The sequence below is a fragment of the Hippocampus comes genome, unplaced genomic scaffold (assembly GCF_001891065.2).
Source record: "Hippocampus comes isolate QL1 unplaced genomic scaffold, H_comes_QL1_v1.1 scaffold156, whole genome shotgun sequence".
In the NCBI taxonomy this organism is placed as follows: Eukaryota; Metazoa; Chordata; class Actinopteri; order Syngnathiformes; family Syngnathidae; genus Hippocampus; species Hippocampus comes.
The window spans coordinates 4197129-4217985 of record NW_017805744.1 but is presented as its reverse complement, the minus strand read 5'-3'; the positions used below and the strand labels follow the sequence as shown (position 1 = coordinate 4217985).

The 20857-nt window shown below is 42.8% G+C and overlaps 1 protein-coding gene across 2 annotated transcripts in view; it reads right to left on the bottom strand.

Annotated features, from left to right (window-relative positions):
* The window catches only part of fat2 (FAT atypical cadherin 2), an 82038-nt gene extending 64826 nt beyond the window's left edge, over positions 1–17212 (bottom strand). For both annotated transcript variants that reach the window (XM_019883964.1, XM_019883963.1), the window contains exons 1-3: positions 16974–17212; positions 1564–4823; positions 99–410 (exon numbers count right to left, since the gene is read on the bottom strand). In XM_019883964.1, coding sequence (XP_019739523.1) covers positions 99–410; positions 1564–4823; positions 16974–17008 — 3607 coding nt within the window. In that variant the 5' untranslated portion in view covers positions 17009–17212. The remainder of the gene's footprint in view (positions 1–98; positions 411–1563; positions 4824–16973) is intronic.
* Between the last annotated feature and the right edge of the window lie 3645 nt (positions 17213–20857).

Below are 20857 nucleotides of genomic sequence, written 5' to 3'. Positions count from 1 at the left end.
TTTTTTTTTTTTTTTTGCTTCGAAAGAACAACATTAGATCAATGCCGGTTCTGAATGAAGCTTTGCAGCCAATTGAATTTGATAAATATGTCACTAACCTGTTTTGTGATCAACATCAAAGTAAGTCCGATGCGACTCTGTAATGTGGAATGAAAGCCGCCCCTGCGAGGACGCGTCAGCATCCGAGGCAGCCACCAGGACGATGGAGGTGATGGCTTCCACGTTCTCAGGGACAGACGCGAAGTAGATGGGCTGGGAAAGCTCCGGAGCATTGTCGTTGATGTCCAGCACGTCCATGTAAACATGCGTCCACGAGGCCCGGGGCTCAGTACCAAGGTCGGTGGCCACAATGGAGAGCCAGTAGTGGGGAACTTTTTCTCGATCCAGCGGCCCAGTGGTCCGGATCACCCCTGTGGAGACAACGCATGGTATCAACAATATATTTGGATTGAAGTGTGAGTCTGTCTTCATCAAGAATTTTCCAGTGTTACCAAGAACAGGTAAGGTAAGCAGAACTGCACTTAGTTTTGATGAATGCACAGATTAACATTAGCCTCGCCGAAAATCGGTTCTCGACCAAACTGAGAGCACTTGAATGCGCCACTTGACTCCTCTCGCCTTCATTAGACGAGGAAGTGACGCTTCCTCGTGTAGCGTTCCATTGTGAGCAGACGTGTTGAATAAAGATTTTTTTTTTAAATTAGCGTGGTTTCGCTTTTCAAACAAATCGGTTTTCGAACAGCCTTCTGGAACGGATTTTGGTCGAAAACCGAGATATGACTGTGACACACACACACACACACACACACACACACACACACACACACCTGTTTTTGCACTTTGAGCATGATTTAGGCTGTTAATATCTTGTCTGTCCTTTTTTTGATTATGCTGCTCATGCCCTTTGAGTGCTACTTGGGAATAAATAGTGTTTATTTATACTGGTGAGTGGCGTGTGCACTGGTGCGGGGAAGCAAGGAGAGTGGCTTTCCAATTTGACCACTTATTTTATTTCTTCTTCTGCCATCCCTGTTGTTTATTTTTTAGTAAACTGTCAAGACCAGCAAACATCGTTTCCACTGCGTTGATAAGAAATTCAATTTCATTCTCTTGCTTGTTGTGATGATTCATGCTTCCCAAAGCAATGGACAGCATGGCTCATTTACTGATTTGGCCCTTTGCAATGACCATATTTGGTTGAATTGAGACATCCACTTTTCAAAGTGGAATTCTGATTCACAGTATCCAGGAGAATTTTGGCAGGGCACATATAGACGAACATTCATATTCTTGTTCACACCTATGGAGAATTTTGAGTTTTCATTGAAGCTAACATACGGTACATATTTTTAGAATGTGGTAGGATGTCTTAGTGGAAACACCTACAAGTACTGGGAGAACATGCAAACTCCACACAGGAGGGTTCAAACCCAGAACCATCAACAGTGAGACAAAAGCTGCTAACCACTGCTCTACCATGCTTTTCATGTTAACACTAGTCATTTGAAATTTGGTCAAATTTTATCGGGAAACCATTTCAACCCTACTTCTATCCCGTTTTACCTGTTTCCTCATCAATGGCGAACACTCCTAGACCAGAGCCGTCGTGGATGCGGTACCGGATGACACCATCTCCACCCACATCCTTATCCGTGGCCGTCACCGTGAGCACCGCTGTCCCTGCCACAGCGTCCTCCGTCACTATGGCCTCATACACAAACTCAGAGAAAAGTGGTGGGTGGAGGTTCTCATTGACATCCAAGACCTGGATCTCCACAAAGCAGGATGATGAAAGTGATCGCGGGGGGCCGTGGTCAACAGCGCGGACGGTGAGGTTGTACGACGCCCGTCGTTCAAAGTCCAACTCCCTCTCTAGGGTCAAGGCACCAGTTGAGGAGTCCAGGCGAAAGATCCCACTTTCGGTGTTCTTAAGGTTGTAGGTGATGAGGCCACCACCGCCCAGATCGGAGTCCACACTTTCCACCCAGACCAGTAAGGTTCCGACTGGTAAATCCTCTGGAATTTTGACTCTGTAGACCTTTGTTACAAAGGTAGGTGGGTTGTCATTGACGTCCTGAAGCACGACTACAAGGTGGAGGGTGGCGAACATCGGTGGAGTAAGTTTGGACTGATCCCTGGCTTCGATCCATACGTCATGCCTGGGTGAGGATTCTCGATCCAAAGGAGCCATGACCACCACCTCGCCTGTCACCTCTTCAATCCGAAATATTTCGATGGACGTCAGGAGGGTGTACTTGACTTTCCCATTCTCACCTATGTCAGAATCGGTTGCTCGGGCTGTAAAAACGACCGTATCTACTTTGGTGTTTTCAGGGATGTGAATCACATGTCTGGGCTGATCAAAAAGAGGCGGGTTGTCGTTAACATCCAGGACATTCACCGCAAGAAACTTCCACGCTGACCTTTGCGGTGTTCCCAGATCATAGGTGGAGATATTCAGAATGTAGAACTCTTTACTCTCTCTGTCGAGCCCACAAAGTAGACGAAGGTCGCCAGAAAAGGTGTCGACGACAAAGCAGCCATCCTCGTTCCCACCGGAGATGGCGTACGTGAGCATGGCATTAAAGCCCGTGTCGTGATCCGATGCATCCAAGCGGACTACCGTGGAATTCAGTGGGTAGTCCTCAGAAAGATCCAGAGAGCTAGGAACACCGGCGTCAAATATGGGAGAGTGTCTGTTTGTGATGTGGATATCGGAAGATGTATAGTCCACGTCTTCAGTCCAGATAGGTTTAACTGACTCTATCAGTTTATCGGTGAGCTGTTTGAAAATGAACGTTTCCTGACAGCTGACCGTTGGCTCGTCGCCCAAGCTGGTGACCGTCACTCGGACGACTGATGCTTCTGAGCGGTGCTCCCCGTCCGAGGCCACCACTTGCAAATCGAATGAATTTACACCCGGCGGAATTGCACGCTTCAGGATGACCTCACCTGACACAGAGTTGATGGCAAATATCTGGAACTCATTACCCGACTCAATGATATAGCGCAGCTGCTGTAGTTCATCCAAGTCGATGGCCGACATCTCCACAATCGTACGGCCAACAGCGAGATCTGGAGGTACTGTGACGTTGCAGCCCACCCTCTCAAAAAGAGGCACGTTGTCATTAACATTGTTGAGGGTGATTGTCACGGTGCACTCACTGACCCGACTGAACGGCTCGCCACTGTCTGAGGCCCAAACCCTCAGGTGGTACCAACGCTTCATTAGTTCAAAGTCCATGTGCTCAGTAGTGAAGATGACACCAGTAAAGGGGTCTATTGCGAATGGCAGTAGGTCTGCATTGGCAATGGCATAGGTCACAAAACTGTGTTTCCCATCATCTTTGTCGGTCGCTTTTATTTTCAAGAGGCTGCTGCCGATGGGGCTATTTTCATCCACCGTGGCCTGATAGGACGACGGCGTGAATTCTGGACTGTTGTCATTCTCGTCTGCGATCTTGACTACGACATGAGCCTTAGCCTCGCCTCCATTGGCCAGTACGTCAAATTCATAGTGATTCTGATCCTCATAGTCAAACGTCTCCCTGGTAATGATGATCCCGCTTTTGGGATTTATCTTGAATTTAGAGCTGTCTGGGTTCGTCTTGATACTGTACGTCACAGTGCCGGAATCAACAGAAACCTTTGCAACAAATGTTTTCGGGGGTGACATCTCACTGAGCACAAGAATGTAGGTCTCTTCCAAAAACGATTTGGGTCGGTAATGAAAGGCAGGAATGTGAATCTTAGCAATGGGAGACATCAAACTGGGGGAGCTGATATCTTGAGCTTGTAAGGACAGATTGAGCCCAAAGGGACTTTGTGACCACACGATCTTCTTCGTCGAGACGATTTGGAAGTTGCTTCCCTGCAATCCCTCAGGGATGACCTCAAAGTTCTTGTGAGGATCACCGCCAATGATGCGAAGAGATTTGACGGGCTTGAGGCCTGCCTCGACGTGGACGTTGATCGTCACTGTGCCATCTGCAGAGATGGACGGATTGGCAGGGGGTTTGACCACCGGAGAAGCTGCGGCAGCTTTTTGTACCTTTATGCTCACCTTGGCGACATTGCCGAATTTCTGAATGCCAGAGATTCTCTTGGTTCTGTCCTCGGCTAACACGGTGAGCTCATATCGCTCGCTGCGGGTGTGGTTCAGTCTCTTCAAAAGTCTGATAGTGCCGCTGAAAGGGTCCACAACAAACGGATGGGATTTGATGGTGAATGAGTAGTAGAACTCAGCGTTGCTGCCCATGTCGGCGTCTGCCGCTCTGACCCTGACCAGACTCGATTGAAGTGGTGTGTCTTCAGGGATGGCTACGCTATATGAGGATGGATCGAAAAGAGGCTTGAGGTCATTTGTGTCTAGGATCTGGACAAAGACTTTGGTCTTGGCTTGGAGTTCCTGGGTGCTCTCCGTGGCCTCCACAGTAAGTGTATAGGCATCCCTAACTTCCCTGTTTAGGAGTGCCACATGTTGAGTTTTGATCCTCAGGAAACAAAAATCTCCAACTTTGACATCCTCTGCTTGGAAATAGCCGCTCTCATCCCCGGAGACAATCACATATTTGATTTCCCAGAATGCGTCCGCCATTTCCAAGCCCATCTTCACCGGCGTCTCAACGTATGACCCCGCGCCAGAGTTCTCATCAATGGTGGTGTTGTAGAGGTGGTGTGTGAATCTCAGTGGAGATCCGGCTTTGAGTTCTGCCACTGTTCCGTCGCATCGTGCTGAATTTAGCAGAACTGTGGCGAATGTTAGCAAATTAGCAAGCAGTGATGACGCCATTTTTTGGAGTAGCATTTTGATCCTCTGTTGTCTGAAAAGGAAAAGGAAAACACACAAATGCGTGAGGCATATGTTTTATAATAGATGGATACAATTAACTGTATTCTCAAAAGTGTTTGACAATAAAAAATGGCCGTCAAAGTTGCACTTCATTCAACTCCCAAAAGTGACGATCATTATTTTAGATGACGGGATATTTTACAATAAAATAATTAATTTTACAATTAACTATTACTTGATCATATATAGGGTTTTGATAGCATAATTAAACTAAAAAAGCAAAAATCACTCATTTCAATCACTTGCCAGCATGCTCTGCTCTGGGTTGCGCATAAAAACACATACTTAAATCTGTCTCTCTCTGGCTTACAGCCCGTCAATGGCAACAAAATCAAACACAATACCAGAACTCTTGTTCTGACTTGCTCTGAGCAAGCGCCGCACGATGTTCCAAAAGACAAAAGTTGCCTTGGAGCATTTTCAGGCAGGTGGTAGAACGGACCAGCATCCCCCGTGAAATCTTCCTGCCATTATTACTCTGGAAGCCACACCACAGGCAACTGAGCTGATTGTTGCTTGGTCATCACAGAGCTTTGCGGAGAGGGGGGAATTTCAGTGGGAATGAAATGTGCCGCTGCATTCGATGTTGTCAGACGAATGTTGCTTCTATTTGCTCTCAAAGACACCGACGTTTATTTGGCAGAATGGAGTGAAAAGTCAAACAAATAGTGGAGAAATAAGAGGTACACTGAGGTGGCTTTGCTTTCAAATGCAATGGGAAATTCAACTATTGAAAAAAGTTACCTGTTACATTTAAATGGAAAAGTACAGCAAAAATCTGACATTTGAATGGCAACAGACATATATATACACACATATATATATATATATATATATATATATAGAGTGTTTTGATTGCAATACAAAGTATTTCTGTGCTCAATGGAGCCTCTTTTGTGAGCAAACAGAGGGTGCCATTTTTTGCAATTGCAAACCGAGCTCGGTCCCTATCCGCAATGAATACCAGGACATTACTGTGTCTACAGTGTTCCCAGCGACAGTGGTTCAACATTCACGCTGTCATGATATCACATTTTTTTCGAGGTCCCATGCTGTCAAAATGTACATTTTTTTTCCAGGTCAAAACCAGTCTGTGACATGGTTTCAGTCTGAAATTCAAGCAGTTGGTCGTTTGCACGCGATAGCTTTTTGAAAGGCCAAGGCCTGCAAAATGAGCAGATTCGATTTTGGCATCATTGTGATGTAGATTCGACACTCATTATTCAAGTACCTCCTCACTTGGTGGTTGCCACACACCCACTTGACACAGAAAATTGACTGAGTCTCCTGAAAAGCTAAATATGTACCTCAGTTGACAACTTCAGAGGAGCTGAGGAGGAAATTGCTTCACGTCCTCTTTTGATGCTCCGTTCGGTGTGCAAGTACAAGTGAGAGTTGTGGTTGGAAAAGTTGCTGCTGCTTCACCATGACAAAAGCGCCTGCTCGTAATTCTCTGAGCATCCTTCAGTTCCTTCGGCCGGGTACTCATCGAAAGACAATTGGGCTATTTTTGTCCCCATTTTGCCCCTTCCCTAGCAAGAATGTCCAACGCACAACAATTTTATGCTTTACAGGATTCAACCATAAGACTATACTTATGTCAGAGGTGTGGATTTGTCTGAAACCTGACATTCTTCAACATTAAGGGAGGTCTGTCATAAATTGTACAAAAAATAAAAATAAAAAGAAGATTTGAAAAATCCTTATGTACCAAACATAACTGAGAAAAGCACTGCTGTGCTGGAGCAACCTCGCCATACTCACTCGACCTGGCTCCGTCGGATTTTGTGTTTCCTCCAAGCTCAAGTGGGTCATAAAGGGGACCTGGTTTTAAAGATCTGGACAACATCAAGATGGCCGTGACAACAAAGCTGCGGCGGATCCTGAAATAATCCTTCCAGAATTGCATGCAAGTGTGGCATGGAAGGCTCAAAGTAAATCATACTAATGGTGGATTACTTGGGAAGGGAAAACTTTGTTGTTGTCATCGTTTTTGGAGTTTTATGAAACCGGACCACAAAGTTCTGACATACCCCGAAAATTATGGATTCTCATCAATTGCGCCTGCATCTGGAACAAGGGTTGAAGTGAATTGAGTTGAGCGACAAGCCTCGCCGGCCACCTCAATCAAACATCCCTGACCGCTGATCTGCACAGAAGCGTGCCAAGCATGTGAACGACAGCATCAGCGATCAGCGTTGGAGAAAAAAAAAGAAATGCAATCTTTCTGCCTCTTCCGAAAGACAAATGCAGTGAGTCCTGCGGCAGAGATGGAAACCAAAGCCGCTATTATGTCTTATCTGAGCATTCCGATGGGATTCTGCAAAACGCTCGCCTGGTTACGGCACAGGTACTTGGCCCTTGCAGGCAGGCTGCTGGTGTTGGAGGCTCCAGCGGAGGGTGACAGCGATGATGATGATGACGGTGATGATGACGGTACGGGTGCTTTATCTGCGGTGCAGAGGCGACACGCTGCTGACGCGGGATCAGATTAGAACGCTCTGGGTCACTGTTTGGGTTTCAGGGCTGTGAGATTTTAGGCATCGTTGTCATCTCAACACAGCATCCCACTTAGTTTAGGTAACGCGCAGACACCAATCAGTTGATCCACGCATCATTTAACAGGGGTGTCAAACTTGTTTTCGTCCTGGCTCACTTCGTAATTATGGTTGCAGATGCGCGGTGCTTACTCACTTGTGGTGCAGTGAAGAGATGTTTAACTGTCAGTTTTTTGTTTTTGTTTTTGTTTTTAGCCCGGTGAGATTTAGCAACGGGCGGTTAGGACGGTCGAGTGGTTAGCGCGACGGCCTCACAGTGAAGAGGTACCGGGTTCAATTCTGGCTCTGGCCTCCCTGTGTGGAGTTTGCATGTTCTCCCTGTGCCTGCGTGGGTTTTCTCCGGGTACTTCGGTTTCCTCCCACATTCCAAAAACACGCATAGCAAGCTGATTGAACACTCTAAATTGTCCATTGGTGTGAGCACGGATGGTTGTTTGTGTCTGTGTGCCCTGCGATGGGCTGGCAACCGGTTCAGGGTTTCCCCCGCCTACTGCCTGAAGACAGCTGGCATAGGCTATAGCACGCCCGCGGCCCTTGTGAGGATAAAGCGAATCGAAAAATGGATCGATTGATGGATGTAGATTTAGAGACCAAATTGCAAAAGTTCTTGGCTGGAATGTGAAAACCTGATAGAGGGTCACATGTTCTCACTTGCGACACTTTGGTAGATGTGTAGTGTTCAATTATTGGGTGGGCGGCAAATAGTCACCCACTGTAATTTTTCCACTACCGTCCATTTCAGCATCACTTGGCGTGTGGCAACCTTGAAAGGACAAATAAACCACGAAATTCTTCGCTGTCTTTTAAATCATTCGCTATCCACTTAGTACGCCTAAATCCAGAGAGACCGAGGTTGTGTATAGCCTACTGTATAACGTTCCCTGACTTGTGATTGGAATTCATTTGAACATGACAAGTCCTGACATAGGAGAAAAAATTTCATTATCCAGATCCCGCTAGGCTGGATAGTTTTATTTGTGCTCCTCAGTGGAGAGCAGCAGCAGCAGCATTCATGTGACCTCGGCAAAGGCAATTTGAACAAAAAAGTGATCCATTTGACCATTTTTAGGGGAGGGGATGGACAAAAGTGCTGCGGGTCATCTTGTGAAGTCCCTGAGAAGAATGAGGGCAACGAAGAAATGTGATCCAGTTCGACAAGTGGCTGCAGGTTGTTCCTTGAGCGTTTGCGTGTTTCTTCCCCCGCAGGCCCCGAAAGCACAAATGCTCCCCAATCAATCATCATTCCAGTCGGATTTGTGTTAGCATAGGAACTGAGAAACTCCCCACTTTCCCTCTACCACAACCACTCTACAAATAAATTGTTAGTGTTAGAGCATGGAGGTGGGATTGCTTCGATTCTACGTTGTTAGACCAAATCAATTGACATTTCCCCCACTCAAACGCTCCCCAAATGCTGATGCAAATACGTGGTTGGTATTGTAGGTGTGAAACCCCTGACTCGATAGCACACCCTAGATGGGTTTTTTTTGGGTGGGGGGGGATAATTTCTTTTAAATTTAGCCACTTAAGCCAGTTTCATTTCGCAACATGAAATTTGGTAGACATGTCTAATATGGATAATCATGGTAGACTAGAAACACAAAAAAAGTCTCAAAGGCACATAGAAACACAAACACACAGAAAGTCTGCCATTTTGTTTTCAAGTGTCTATTTTGGGCTCATTTTGGCCATTTCTAGGGTCCTTCAAAGGAGTAATAATCCTAATCATAATCATAATAAGAATAATAATACATGTTTCCTTATACAACACAACATTTGGTAGACATGTCTATCCGGGGGAGACCCACAAAAAATCTCAACAAATGCTGTAAAATGCACAGCAAGTTGGGCCATTTCTAGGTGCTCTCCAACAGTGTAGTTGCATGAGCAAGTTTCCCTTAGCGACGTGAAATTTGGTGGTCATGCATATTATCAGTAGACCCACACAAAGTCTTTATAGGTCATGCCTGGAACACAGAAGGCTCATAGACAGCGCAGCTGAGCTTTCGCGTAAATGACGTATCCTGATTTTTGGGACGACCTTGCTTCGATGTAGTTGTTTGGGGATTTGGTTCATCTTTCCCCCCGACGCCAGGTGTCCGGGCATACCGAGGTCATTTCCTTTGATGTGCAACATGCCGCAAGCCTCAAGCAAATCAGTGTATTCTTCCGTCACGTCAAGGACTATCAGTGCATCTCTCACACATATTTAAAGAGGAATGAGAGGAGCTGCTTCACTTGCCGACAAAACAAGTCAGTTATACTCACACCCGAAACATCCTTTGCTGGCTGGCACGGGTCTGCGAAAATACCAAAACTTAATCTCACTGGCCTTTGTGCAGATTTACACCACGCCTCGCACCAGATTTGGACTGAGCATGAGAATAGAGCCCGGAAAGTCTGCTATTTTAATTTGAAGAAGCCATTTTAGCGTCTTTCTCGACATTCTTATGAGTCCTTCAAAACAAACCTGTCCACCAGTTTTATTGCCATCTCAGACCCAGAAAAAAGTGTCTCAAGAACACATGCTGTAAAACTTGCAGGACGTCTGCCACTTCGACCATTTCTCGGATTCCAGCAAAGGGGTTATTGAACAAGCCAGCTTCCCATAGTGACATGAAAAAAGTTAGACTTGTCTATCATGAGGGCGGTCGACTGGTTAGTGCGTCTGCCTCACAGTGCAGAGGTGCAGGGTTCGATTCCGGCTCCGGCCTTCCTGTGTGGAGTTTGCATGTTCGGCTTGCTTTCTCCGGGTACTCCGATTTCCTCCCACATTCCAAAAACATGCGTGGCAGGTTAATGGAACACTCGAAATTGTCGTGAGGTGTGGGTGTGAGCGCGGATGGCTGTTCGTCTCTGTGTGCCCTGTGATCGGCTGGCAACCAGTACAGGGTGTCCGTCGCCAACTAGTCGAAGGCAGCTGGGATAGGCTCCAGGACGCCCCGTGACCCTCGTGAGGAGAAGCAGATCAGTAAATGGATGGGTGGAGGTCTCTTATGAGTAAACTCACAAAAAAGCCTCAGGATCGCATGCTGAAAGTCTCACATTTTGGTTGAGAGCTGCAATTTTTCCAGTCATTTTGACCATTTCCTTCAAGGACTAATTCCTCTGAGAGATTTTGTTGGTGAACAATGGATGAACACTAGGAAGATAGATGATAGTAAATGGTCTTTGCTTTGGGGGACTGCAATTGGCAGAAAGACTGCAAAGTTTGATGACTCGCCATACAACACACAACTTAAGACAGGCGTAGGGGTGCGAGGGTCTTTTCAATGATGATTTATACTTTTGTTTGCTCTTCACAAACAGTCCACTGTTGAATAAATGGACAAACATGAGTAAATAAACGCCCACCGGGGCGAATGTGTGTGCGTGTGTGTGCAGCCCGTACCAAGGGTGCTGATGCTGATGTGTGGGATCCATTACGTGGCTGACAGCGTTCATTAGCCTTAAATGGAGTTCATCATGATTGTTTGTGTGTTTTCAATTTGTTGTCTAATCCATCCTCACGGCTATACCTGGAGCCCCCAATTAGAGCCTGGAGGAGGGAGGGACGGGGTGTACCACAGCCCACTCGGAGCCCACGCGGATGTTTACAGTGTAGAAACAACACGATTAGCGTATGTGCTCCTTGTGTAAAGTTTAATATATGGTTGACTGTAATCTGCAGCGAAAGCTATGCGGCACTCACTGGACCAAAAATCTGCAACAGAGCTGACTCAGAGATTTAGTGGCAAAAGCACAAAGTGAATGCACATTGAGAAGGATCCTTGCAATTTTGATGCAACTGACGCCTTCAATGAGAAAGGGATCTTTGTTTGAAGCATATGTGAACAGTTTGGGGGAGAGAGAAGAGGTTTTGCTCAGAAGCTGTATTGTTACACACAACTCTAAGACTGTTTGGCGAAACTATATGATTACTCGTTTTAAGAATTTCATTTTTGTTTCAACAAATAAGCCAAATCAACAGAGAAAAGTTAGCTGGCAGAGGCTCAAGCTCATTTGTAACCCCGACGAGCAAAAGCCCAAGAGCCTATCGTCCGCTGGATGAAAAACTAAAAACTATATTTTTTTTTTTGCCATTTCACGTCGTTTGACTCTTGTGGCAGATGCGACCTGTTTTGATGTTTTTGTCAGGTACGCATTTGCATCACCCCATATTCGCATCAAAGCAGCATCATTGGTTGAGTTCAATGATGATGTCACTTTTTCCCAAACATGAAAGTACACTGTGCTCATCAACCCGGTGCCTCGTGTCAACCAATCAGCTTCCTCAACCAAGTAGAATTCTTGCTCAAACGTAGCAAAAATAAGTCCACTTGAAATCATATCTGGTTTGGTTGTCTTAAAGATTTGAAGAAGCGAACAATGCAAACAAAGCAAACAATTCATGACAAGAATGCTTACTGCTATTGGACCACCTTCTTTAAAAAAAATAAAAATATGACTCGTTGTCCTCCTCCTCCCCGTTCCAACTTGTCCTCCCTAGAGGAGGTTAAAAAAAAAAGTGGCAGCTTTATGAGCTTCTCCTGCATTTCATCAATGCCCCAATGCCTCGAACCATTCAGCTTTGCCTCAACAACTCCCTGGTAGAATCCATTATGGAAAGATGTCACACGGGACTCTTGGACATTTCTAACATTCCACAGGCAGTTTGTTAGCCTTTAGCTGTGTGGTTCACGCTGATAACCTGAACAGTGATTTGAAATGAGTAGTTTTTTTGACAGGGCACCCAAGGTGATATTTACAAAGAATTTACTGTTGAAATGCTGCATAACTATGTTGTAAATCATTCGTTAATGGTGTTGAAATATTAGGTCACTTTGAGGTCTGTCTGCTTAAGTAGTTCATCACACATTTAGAAAGGGCTTTTACTTGTCCATGCTATTAACGATGCGATAGCTTCATAAGTCATGAATAAACAATGAAAACATAACTATTGTGAAGCTTGTTTTGCCACACTTAGTATTGGTCTAATTATGTAATCCCTCTATTGAAAATGAGTTATTGATTTAAGGTTAAAGTTTTGTTTTCATGCAAATAACTATGGTACAAATCATTGATAATTCTGAAACCATGCTGGTGATAAAAAGATCTCATAATGAAATGAATGGAAACTCCATTAATCCATTTCAGGCTCAGACCCCCTGTGTCTACTCACCCCCCCACCCCCAGCCCCAAAAAAAAGATGTGTATTGTATTGAAGCTCTATGGTTACCTGAACCTATTTTGGAATTATAAACTAAACATTAGCATCTTTAAAAAATGGCACAACCACATACAGCAATTATCTAATTGCATAGAATGTAAAGACATAAAGAGTTTCATGCCACATTTTTTTTTTGCTGCAATTTAGAGGACATTGTGTGTTACTCCCTAGCCACAGGAACTGTATCTAGACAAAGAGAAACACGAAGAAGCGTTTCACAACTGACTTGATAAGCTTGAGTCAAGATGAGTAATATACACCTTATTTCCTTTACTGCAATATTGTCGGTCTACATGTGCTACCCCTCCGTTTGTCTTCAAATGTCTGTTGCTTCAAGGCTTGTAAGTCAGTCTGTGGCATTTTGCGTTGGTTGTGGGCATTAGGATAAATGGACCGTCGTAAGATAAAACTCTGTGGTTGTTTTAAATACAAAACATTTCTTGATGTGTTATATTTACTTTGATATTTAACTTCAACTGGGAGTTGCAATAATCAGCTCGAAACCTTGTTTTTGAAGATTTGCTTCATATTCAACAAATTGCTGCTTTCTGTGAAAAATGTGAAAGTTGCTGGCACCAAACAGCGCTCGGATCACAAATTTGAAGTCGCAAGTCAAAGCAAAAAAAAAAAAAAAAGTTGAAAAAAAGGTGTGTCATTGTACTTCAACATGAGCTTACATAAAGCCTTAACAAACTATGAGACAACACAATTAGGAACCCTTTACACATGCTAAAATACAAATGATGCCACAAATCATGAATAAAAAAAAAAAAAAACATTTTCAAAATGCGCTCACTGAGTATAAGCTTCTTAAGCAATACTTATGACTACATGTGTTTATAAAGCAGTAACAAAACAGGTAATAACACTTATAAATACTACACTAGTGTCCCTTTGTAAGGAGATTATACATAAACGGTTAACAATGTTAAAAACACTTTGTAAGCCATCAGTAAACGATTAAAAATGACTTCACACACTTAGTGTGTATTACGCTGTTATAAAGTGCATTTAAATCCTCAAAGGGTAACATAAATTAAGGGTTAGAGGTTTCGGTGAGGAGCTTGATTTGGTTTAAAAAAGTTGAAGTGGTTCTCTGTATACACACACACACACACACACACACACACACACACACACACACACACATTCTCATTCAGTTGAGTTAGGTTCGAAGGACTGATTGACAGGATGCACTTGCGAGCAAGGAATGTCGCATAGGCATTTGGGTGCCTGCCCGTAATTTTGCGTGCGCGTGTTCCTGCACGTGTGTGATCTGTCACGTTTGAGGTCATCCACAACACACCGCGCAGAAGTTATCAATTAACCCTTTTTGAGAATGTACAACAAAAAGGAAAAGATCGAATTTGGAAAATATGTCCTGCAACTGTATCGATCCATCTATCAACAGGAACTTTCGTCTCTGACGTTGAACTCTGACATCAATATGAAAGAAATCAAAGTTATTCTCTCTGTAGCCAAACTTTGTCATTCATATTTTTGTCCACCCTCTTCAAACACGACGTGTGACTTGACGAGTTGTTGAAGAGGAAGAGCGCCTTGACGTTTCCTTTTGTGGGTGACGTTACCTCAACCCCAGACAGCCTAGTTTTCAGCTGCGATTAATGAGGCGTCTCCTACCAAGAGTGGCCAATTAAGTCATTTGAACATTATGGCCGTCTGGCCAATACAACATCCACTTTCGGTTATATGAGCATTACAGATGACTATTATTGAGCCTGCCCAAACCAGACAACAAAAACTGTTATTTATTTTTGGGCTGATGAGTATTAAATCACCTAAAACATTGCTTCTCACAGGAAACGGTGAAAAAAGGTTGAAAAAAAGCCATAATGTTAAAAGAGTCGTGCTAAAATTATGGTTGGGACTAAAAATAAAATGAATGTATATGCACTTTTCTGTGTTCAGAGGTATGCCAGAGATGCTGACAATTGTTGTGGTCACAAAGGAACAAGGCTAGTCAGTGTCTCTTGTCAAATTTCACCCCCAGTCACTTTTGCCATTCCCATTTTGGGGGGTGGGGGGGCCCTACATGTCTCATCATAACGGATTAATTTAGTTTTCTTTGATTTCAAGTCGAATTTTTTTAGTCTTAATTGACACGCTTTAAAACACACACAAAATCTTAACCTGCTGACACTTTTCGAGTGCCATGCACCCCGTTCCTTCTCATACTATGGATTAGCCCATCTTCTGAACTGCACATGCATGCGCAGTATTTGATTCAGCACGACAGGAGCAATAGAAGCTTGTTGGCCTGGTTATCAGGAAAATAAAGGAGAGTTACTCTCACGTTGCGGGGAAGTCAGTGAAAAACAACATTTAAAAAAAGAAAAAATTACTGAAGGTTTCAACCTTTTTTAACAGTGACACAACAAATGCACGAAATTGACAAGCACAAGAGCCACTTCACTTGCCACTCGCAGTTACGATGCAGTCAGTGTCAGCTGAGGGGCCACAATTGAGCTATGGTGTGACAGTACTTGAGGAAATGCATTACCATATTTTCCGCACTATAAGGCACACCTAAACGCATTCAATTTTCTCAAAAGCCGACAGTGTGCCTAATCATCCGACGCGCCTTATATACGGATCAATATATGATTTCTTGGACGTAGTATTTTAAATGTTCTGTAAAGTGCTTTGTTACAGCTGCTGTGGTTGTGAAAGCTCTATATGACTAAAGCTTTATTGTATTGTATTGTATTCCCTTTCGCGCAGCTCCATCTAGTGGATTCATAACGTAACCGCATCCACAATTGTAGCTTCTATTGTATAAGCCTTATAATGCGGTGCGCCCTATGTATGAAAACCGTTTTAAAACAGGCCATTCATTCAAGGTGCGCCTTATAATCTGAAGTGTTTTATAGTGCGGAAAATACAGTATGTTACAAGACGAACACTATTTGATGTGCTCTTTCTCCTAACAAGACAGCGATGCACCTGGGAGAGTATTGGAGTATGATGAAGAGTTGGATTGTGAGATGTCATGACTCATTCAGCAGTTTGAACCGTCACATTATTCAGTGTTCCCCACTTAGAGACCACACTGCCCTCTGGCCAAAACGGCTCTCAGGCAATGAGGGGCTGCTCACTAATGCAGAAAGGTCCTCTTCTGGTCAAGGACAGAATATTTACAAGGAATCAAGATTGAAAAACAATTAGTGCAGTATGCACAAGAGGAGGAGAAGGAGAAAAGAGAAGTACGCCCTGGCTAAGTATAGTGAAAATAAGGACAGTGTGATCTGCTTTTTGGGGCCTGTTTGGAAACCAAGACAAGAGCACTCAACTAAGTGGGGATGTGGTGGGTTTGTGTTGGGCCCCCAAATGGCAAAACACGCCCCTGACTCTTAGTTCTGCCTGTGGGTTAATATCACTGTAAAGCGCCTGTGGTGGTCTCATCGCAATCACTCATTCGTCTTGAAAAGGTAACACAGTACAACTCATAAGAGTCTCGTTGGAGATTCTTGGTTTTGGAATGTCCCACACACTGCTCTGCTTACTCCCGTGTGTGTAACAAGTGGTTAAGTGATATTAAATGATGTATGTCTGAACACAGTTTTATTGCGTTCAAGTTTTTTGATAACTCGAGCCTCATTGATCATGTATATTCTAGTTTCAGATCCATATCACACATGCATGACTGAAATTGCTGCCCAGCCTGTCACTTTATAAACTTCTTGTTTCCCTTGGATGTTTTCAGTAACATGCCCAGCATTTCTTTCTCAATTCACCGGAGGGTGACACAGTAGCTGATTGTAGAACAAAGATTTAGACGTAGGTTTTATAAATGTCATCCTGTGTAGGTTGTCCAGTTTAACTGTCCATTCTCTTATGGTGACATCCATAAATCTTTCAGAAATCCAAAGTTCATTTGTTAAAGACGACAAAGTCAGCTTACTCTCTGAATCACGTTCCTAATTGAAGGTCCACCATGTCCTTATAACATGCTAATATTAGCCCTGTCAGCAAGCTCACACACAATGTACATTGCTTGCAGTTTGATTACTAATTATGGCTAATTTCCAACAATATAAGATCTAATTCATCCTGTACAATGAATACGAAGTACTGTGTAGTGGAAAAACTCCACTTTCTGGGGGCTGGGAACGTCTCTGATATGATAATAACTTCCATAATAAGTAAGATTTGAGCAAGAGCCAGCTACAGTACAGTAAAGCGGGACAAATTTGAGAAGGAACAAGTGCCAAAAGAGCATAATTGTTGCCACTCTTCTGCAAGGTGTTCTTCCACACGCCAGCACCCCCCCGGAAAGTGTCCGACTCGCAAAAGATCTTCCCTGAAAGATCCAAGAAGGGAACCAACGCTATACCTGATGTCAAAGTCGCCGGCCTTCCTCCTTCTCATGCCTCAAGAACCTCCAAAATCCGGTGCAAGTGATGCGGTCCCACGCTTGGTTTCTTCATGCTGAATTCCATTGAAGGGAAACCAAAAATAATTCAAATAACAAATAAATAAATGACAATTAAAATGTGGGATTATTTTGTCTCTGCTCGAGACAACTTCAGACTTGCTTCACATGCAATGCAAGATGACACTCCCTCAGCAGCGCTCTCATCTCCACCCTTTTCTCACCCGGGTCCTCCTCTTTGACACACACACACACACACACACGCACACACACACACACACACACACACACACACACACCTCTTGCCCAGATTGTCAACCGTGCGCTCCCCCTCCTCACGCCCGCAGGCCTCGGGGCCTGAGCCAGGATTCAACTGTTTCAACTGCTGCTTTTTGAATATTATTTGTTGTTTTTGTTGATGTTAAAGTGACATCAGTTCATCAAATTCCAGCAGGAAGGAGCCTGCTCTATTTTGTTCCCAACTGTAGCACCTGGAATTCCAGAAGGTCTTTTGTACAAGAACATCTTGAACCAGAGGGTGAAGAAGAGAAGATACTTTGTTGCCAAACAACATTTGGATGTCTCACAAATAATCAATTAAAATGATATCATAAGTAAAAAAAGCACAAAATAAGTTGTTAATTACCAAACAAAACATGAAACATGACCAAAAAAGTTTGTTGAACTGCATGCAGTGTTTGACTTGCCGATGACTGCATGTACAGTTTAAATTGCACATGTTAAAAGTTTCAATCTGTTCAGATTTTAAGTTTATTTTTTTAACAAGGACAACCTTAAGAACATTTGGAGCTGCTTCGAACGACCGTTTTTGATGGCAAATCATCAATTTTCATTGTTCAAAAGGCCCCTATAAACCAAAGATTATCAAGCATTTTTTGGTCGGTCTACACATTATAGACAGATCTACCAAATTACATGTTGCTAAGTGAAACAAGGGCTGAATTTTTCAAATTTACCTGAATGGCCAAAGTGAATCTAAAAGTTCAATTCAGCTATGTCATCACATGCAGCAAAATCAAACAGGCATTTCAAAGCAAAATGGCTGACACCGTGTCATTTCGGGCATATGTTCTTGAGTCATTTTTGTGGCTCAACTAATGTTTGACACATGCACATTTTTATGTTCACAAAAGAAATTGTATTGGACAAATTAGCCTAAAAAGGCTGCTTTGAACCAAAATTGTGCTTTAGATCACGGTTTGTTTCAATTGTTTGGGTCTGATCATGATAGAAATGCAAACCAAATTTCCTTCTGCTAGGTGAAACTGAGTACGATGGATGAATTTGCAAAACAAACAATAGAAAAGAAATGACACACGGATATCAGCGATGGTGTGGAATGTTTGAGGGTCTGTTGTGAGTGCATTGTGGGAGGGAGGGAAGGAGAGCAAGTGGAGGAATTCAGACAGACAATGACCTGTGTTACCTTAAATGACATCCTTGGCTCTTAAGCTTTGAGGACACCTAACGTAAACATTTTGATGGTGGAAGGGGGGTGAGCTGAGGATAAGAGGAAAATCAAGATTAGCAATGTCTCATGTCTTAAAGTAGTCAAGTGACTGAATCTTGACAGTGAGATTTTTCAGAAAAAAATCTTGGCACATCAATCCGGGACCCCTATCAACATTTCCTGTAGGAACATAAATAGAGCGGCCCTGTTCGACCTCTGTGAAAGCTGTCAACATTTAACTACTATTACTGTAAGAGCCACATTAACTGTATATTATGGAGGTATAAATTTGATCAAAGACAAATAAATGAATGAAAAATGATAAATGTTACAACATGGTTATAACTGTTTAATAACAGTAACATTCAGTAATAGATGTGAAGTAATGTTTCTGTGCATGACTCATGTTTTGAACGAAAGAATCCGACTATTGTTAAAAAATAATGTCAAAAACAACAGCAAGGAAAACGAAAAAAAAAAAACCCTACTTTAACACCATTGCTACCATTATGGTGCTGTGTCAATACTGTATCTGTATTTACGTTATGATGATAACAGTGAATTATAATATGTGGCAGACAATATGAAGATCACTGTATCAAATTTATGCTCACAATGCAAATCAAAATTGTTGACCAAGATGGGGCTCATAATATGGAAAAAAAAAGGTAAATAGCTGGCACGCTTATAAGGTACCCCTGTATCTTGCTGTTAAACAACCAACCCGAGAAAACCCAATACCCTAATTTTTATGTTATTTCCAACATGCAAATGATAACTACCACAAACAAGAACAAGTGAAAAAAAACCAACTATTCGCACAAAATGTACAAGACAGAGAAAAGGCAAACACAATAAGGGGCGGGAAGAAGTGTAATTTATTTAACCCCAGCCCATTTACAATTAATATTCATCAGCTATTTAATTTCCTCACCATTTTGTATCATTCTCTTTATATTGACATATATCGGCATGCATATATATTCGCATACATGTTGTATATACACACTGTATATATTTACACATATAGCTTCATGTGCAGATATGCACACATCCTCTGTCCCATGATTCATAATTGTGCATATAAATATTAATAGACCGAAAGATCGACCATCGAAACACACAACAATGAAAGACATGCTGTGTTTTTGAATTGGGTTATGTTGGAACATTCCTTGCGCTCCTCCTCTTCCACCGTTTGAGGCCACAAACAGTTAAACGAAAACTTAACTCTTGGTTGTGTGCACTCTCTATGGAAATCTACATCTCAATCTATGTGTATAACACCCTTCCCTTACAATTCATCATTTCTGAATATTTCTAGCTAGCAAATATTTTATGTCGTTTTTGCAGTTTTAATAAATTAGAGTGTCAAAATAATTAGTTAAATTAAAATTGCTTCACGGAGAGATTGGATCACCATCCTCAGAAATTTTACTATGAACTGGTTTTTCAGCTTTCACTGTTTTCTCTATAAAGCAGTTTCACGATACAAGTGGTGCCAAGTTCATATTCAACTGGACTGATTTTTCTTTTTGTTGTACTTGTGGCTGCCACTGTGTGATTCCAAACCTTATTTTAACATAATTTTCAGCGGCTCTTATACAGTCTGGTTCCCTTTTTTTTTTCTTCTTCTTTTAAGTGAGATTGATGGCCCAAATTATTTTAATGCTTCTCTTATGGGTTGTGCACGCAGTTTATTTTGTCTGTTGTCGCCTATGCTTTAATGTTTGCAGTTGTCTCCGATTGTGAGACAATGTATGCAAGCGTAGCGATGGTCTCGCATTCAAAGTCTTTCTTTCGAGGAAAATAAAGTGCATCCTGATTTCTTAATAGATGAACAAATTAGAAATGATGCACCATCTGTAATGTATCAAAGAGAGGGCAACCACTCTTCCAAAACAGCATGATTAGCCACACTAATAGTGTCTTTCATAATCTGAAAAGAAACATTAATAAAGAAGGTTGGTAGATTAAACTCAGTATGACCCTCACAACTGTTTACCGACTTTTCAATCCATTCAATAGTTGCTTGGCTAAAGCGACAGACTTCATTGTCGCTTGCAGTCAATTTGGACTTAATCTCATAATCGTCGTGTAGTGTGTGTAGTGCGTTTTGTAGTGTTTTGTGTCAACATTGCAAAACAAAAAGCATGGCCTGGAGGCAGAGTAATGAGGGTGGTGCTGGTATCTCCTCAACCCACTGCATGTAAGTATGCATGCACGTGAATAAAGACGTGGGCTGCGCTCTGCCTTATCTAGCACTCATTAATCCAAACAGTGAGTTGGGTGTTCAACATCAGATAAGAGCAAGGCGAGGGGTTTAAAAAAAAAGGAAGTAGGGTAGAGGTGACAAATCATTATGATAATAGCG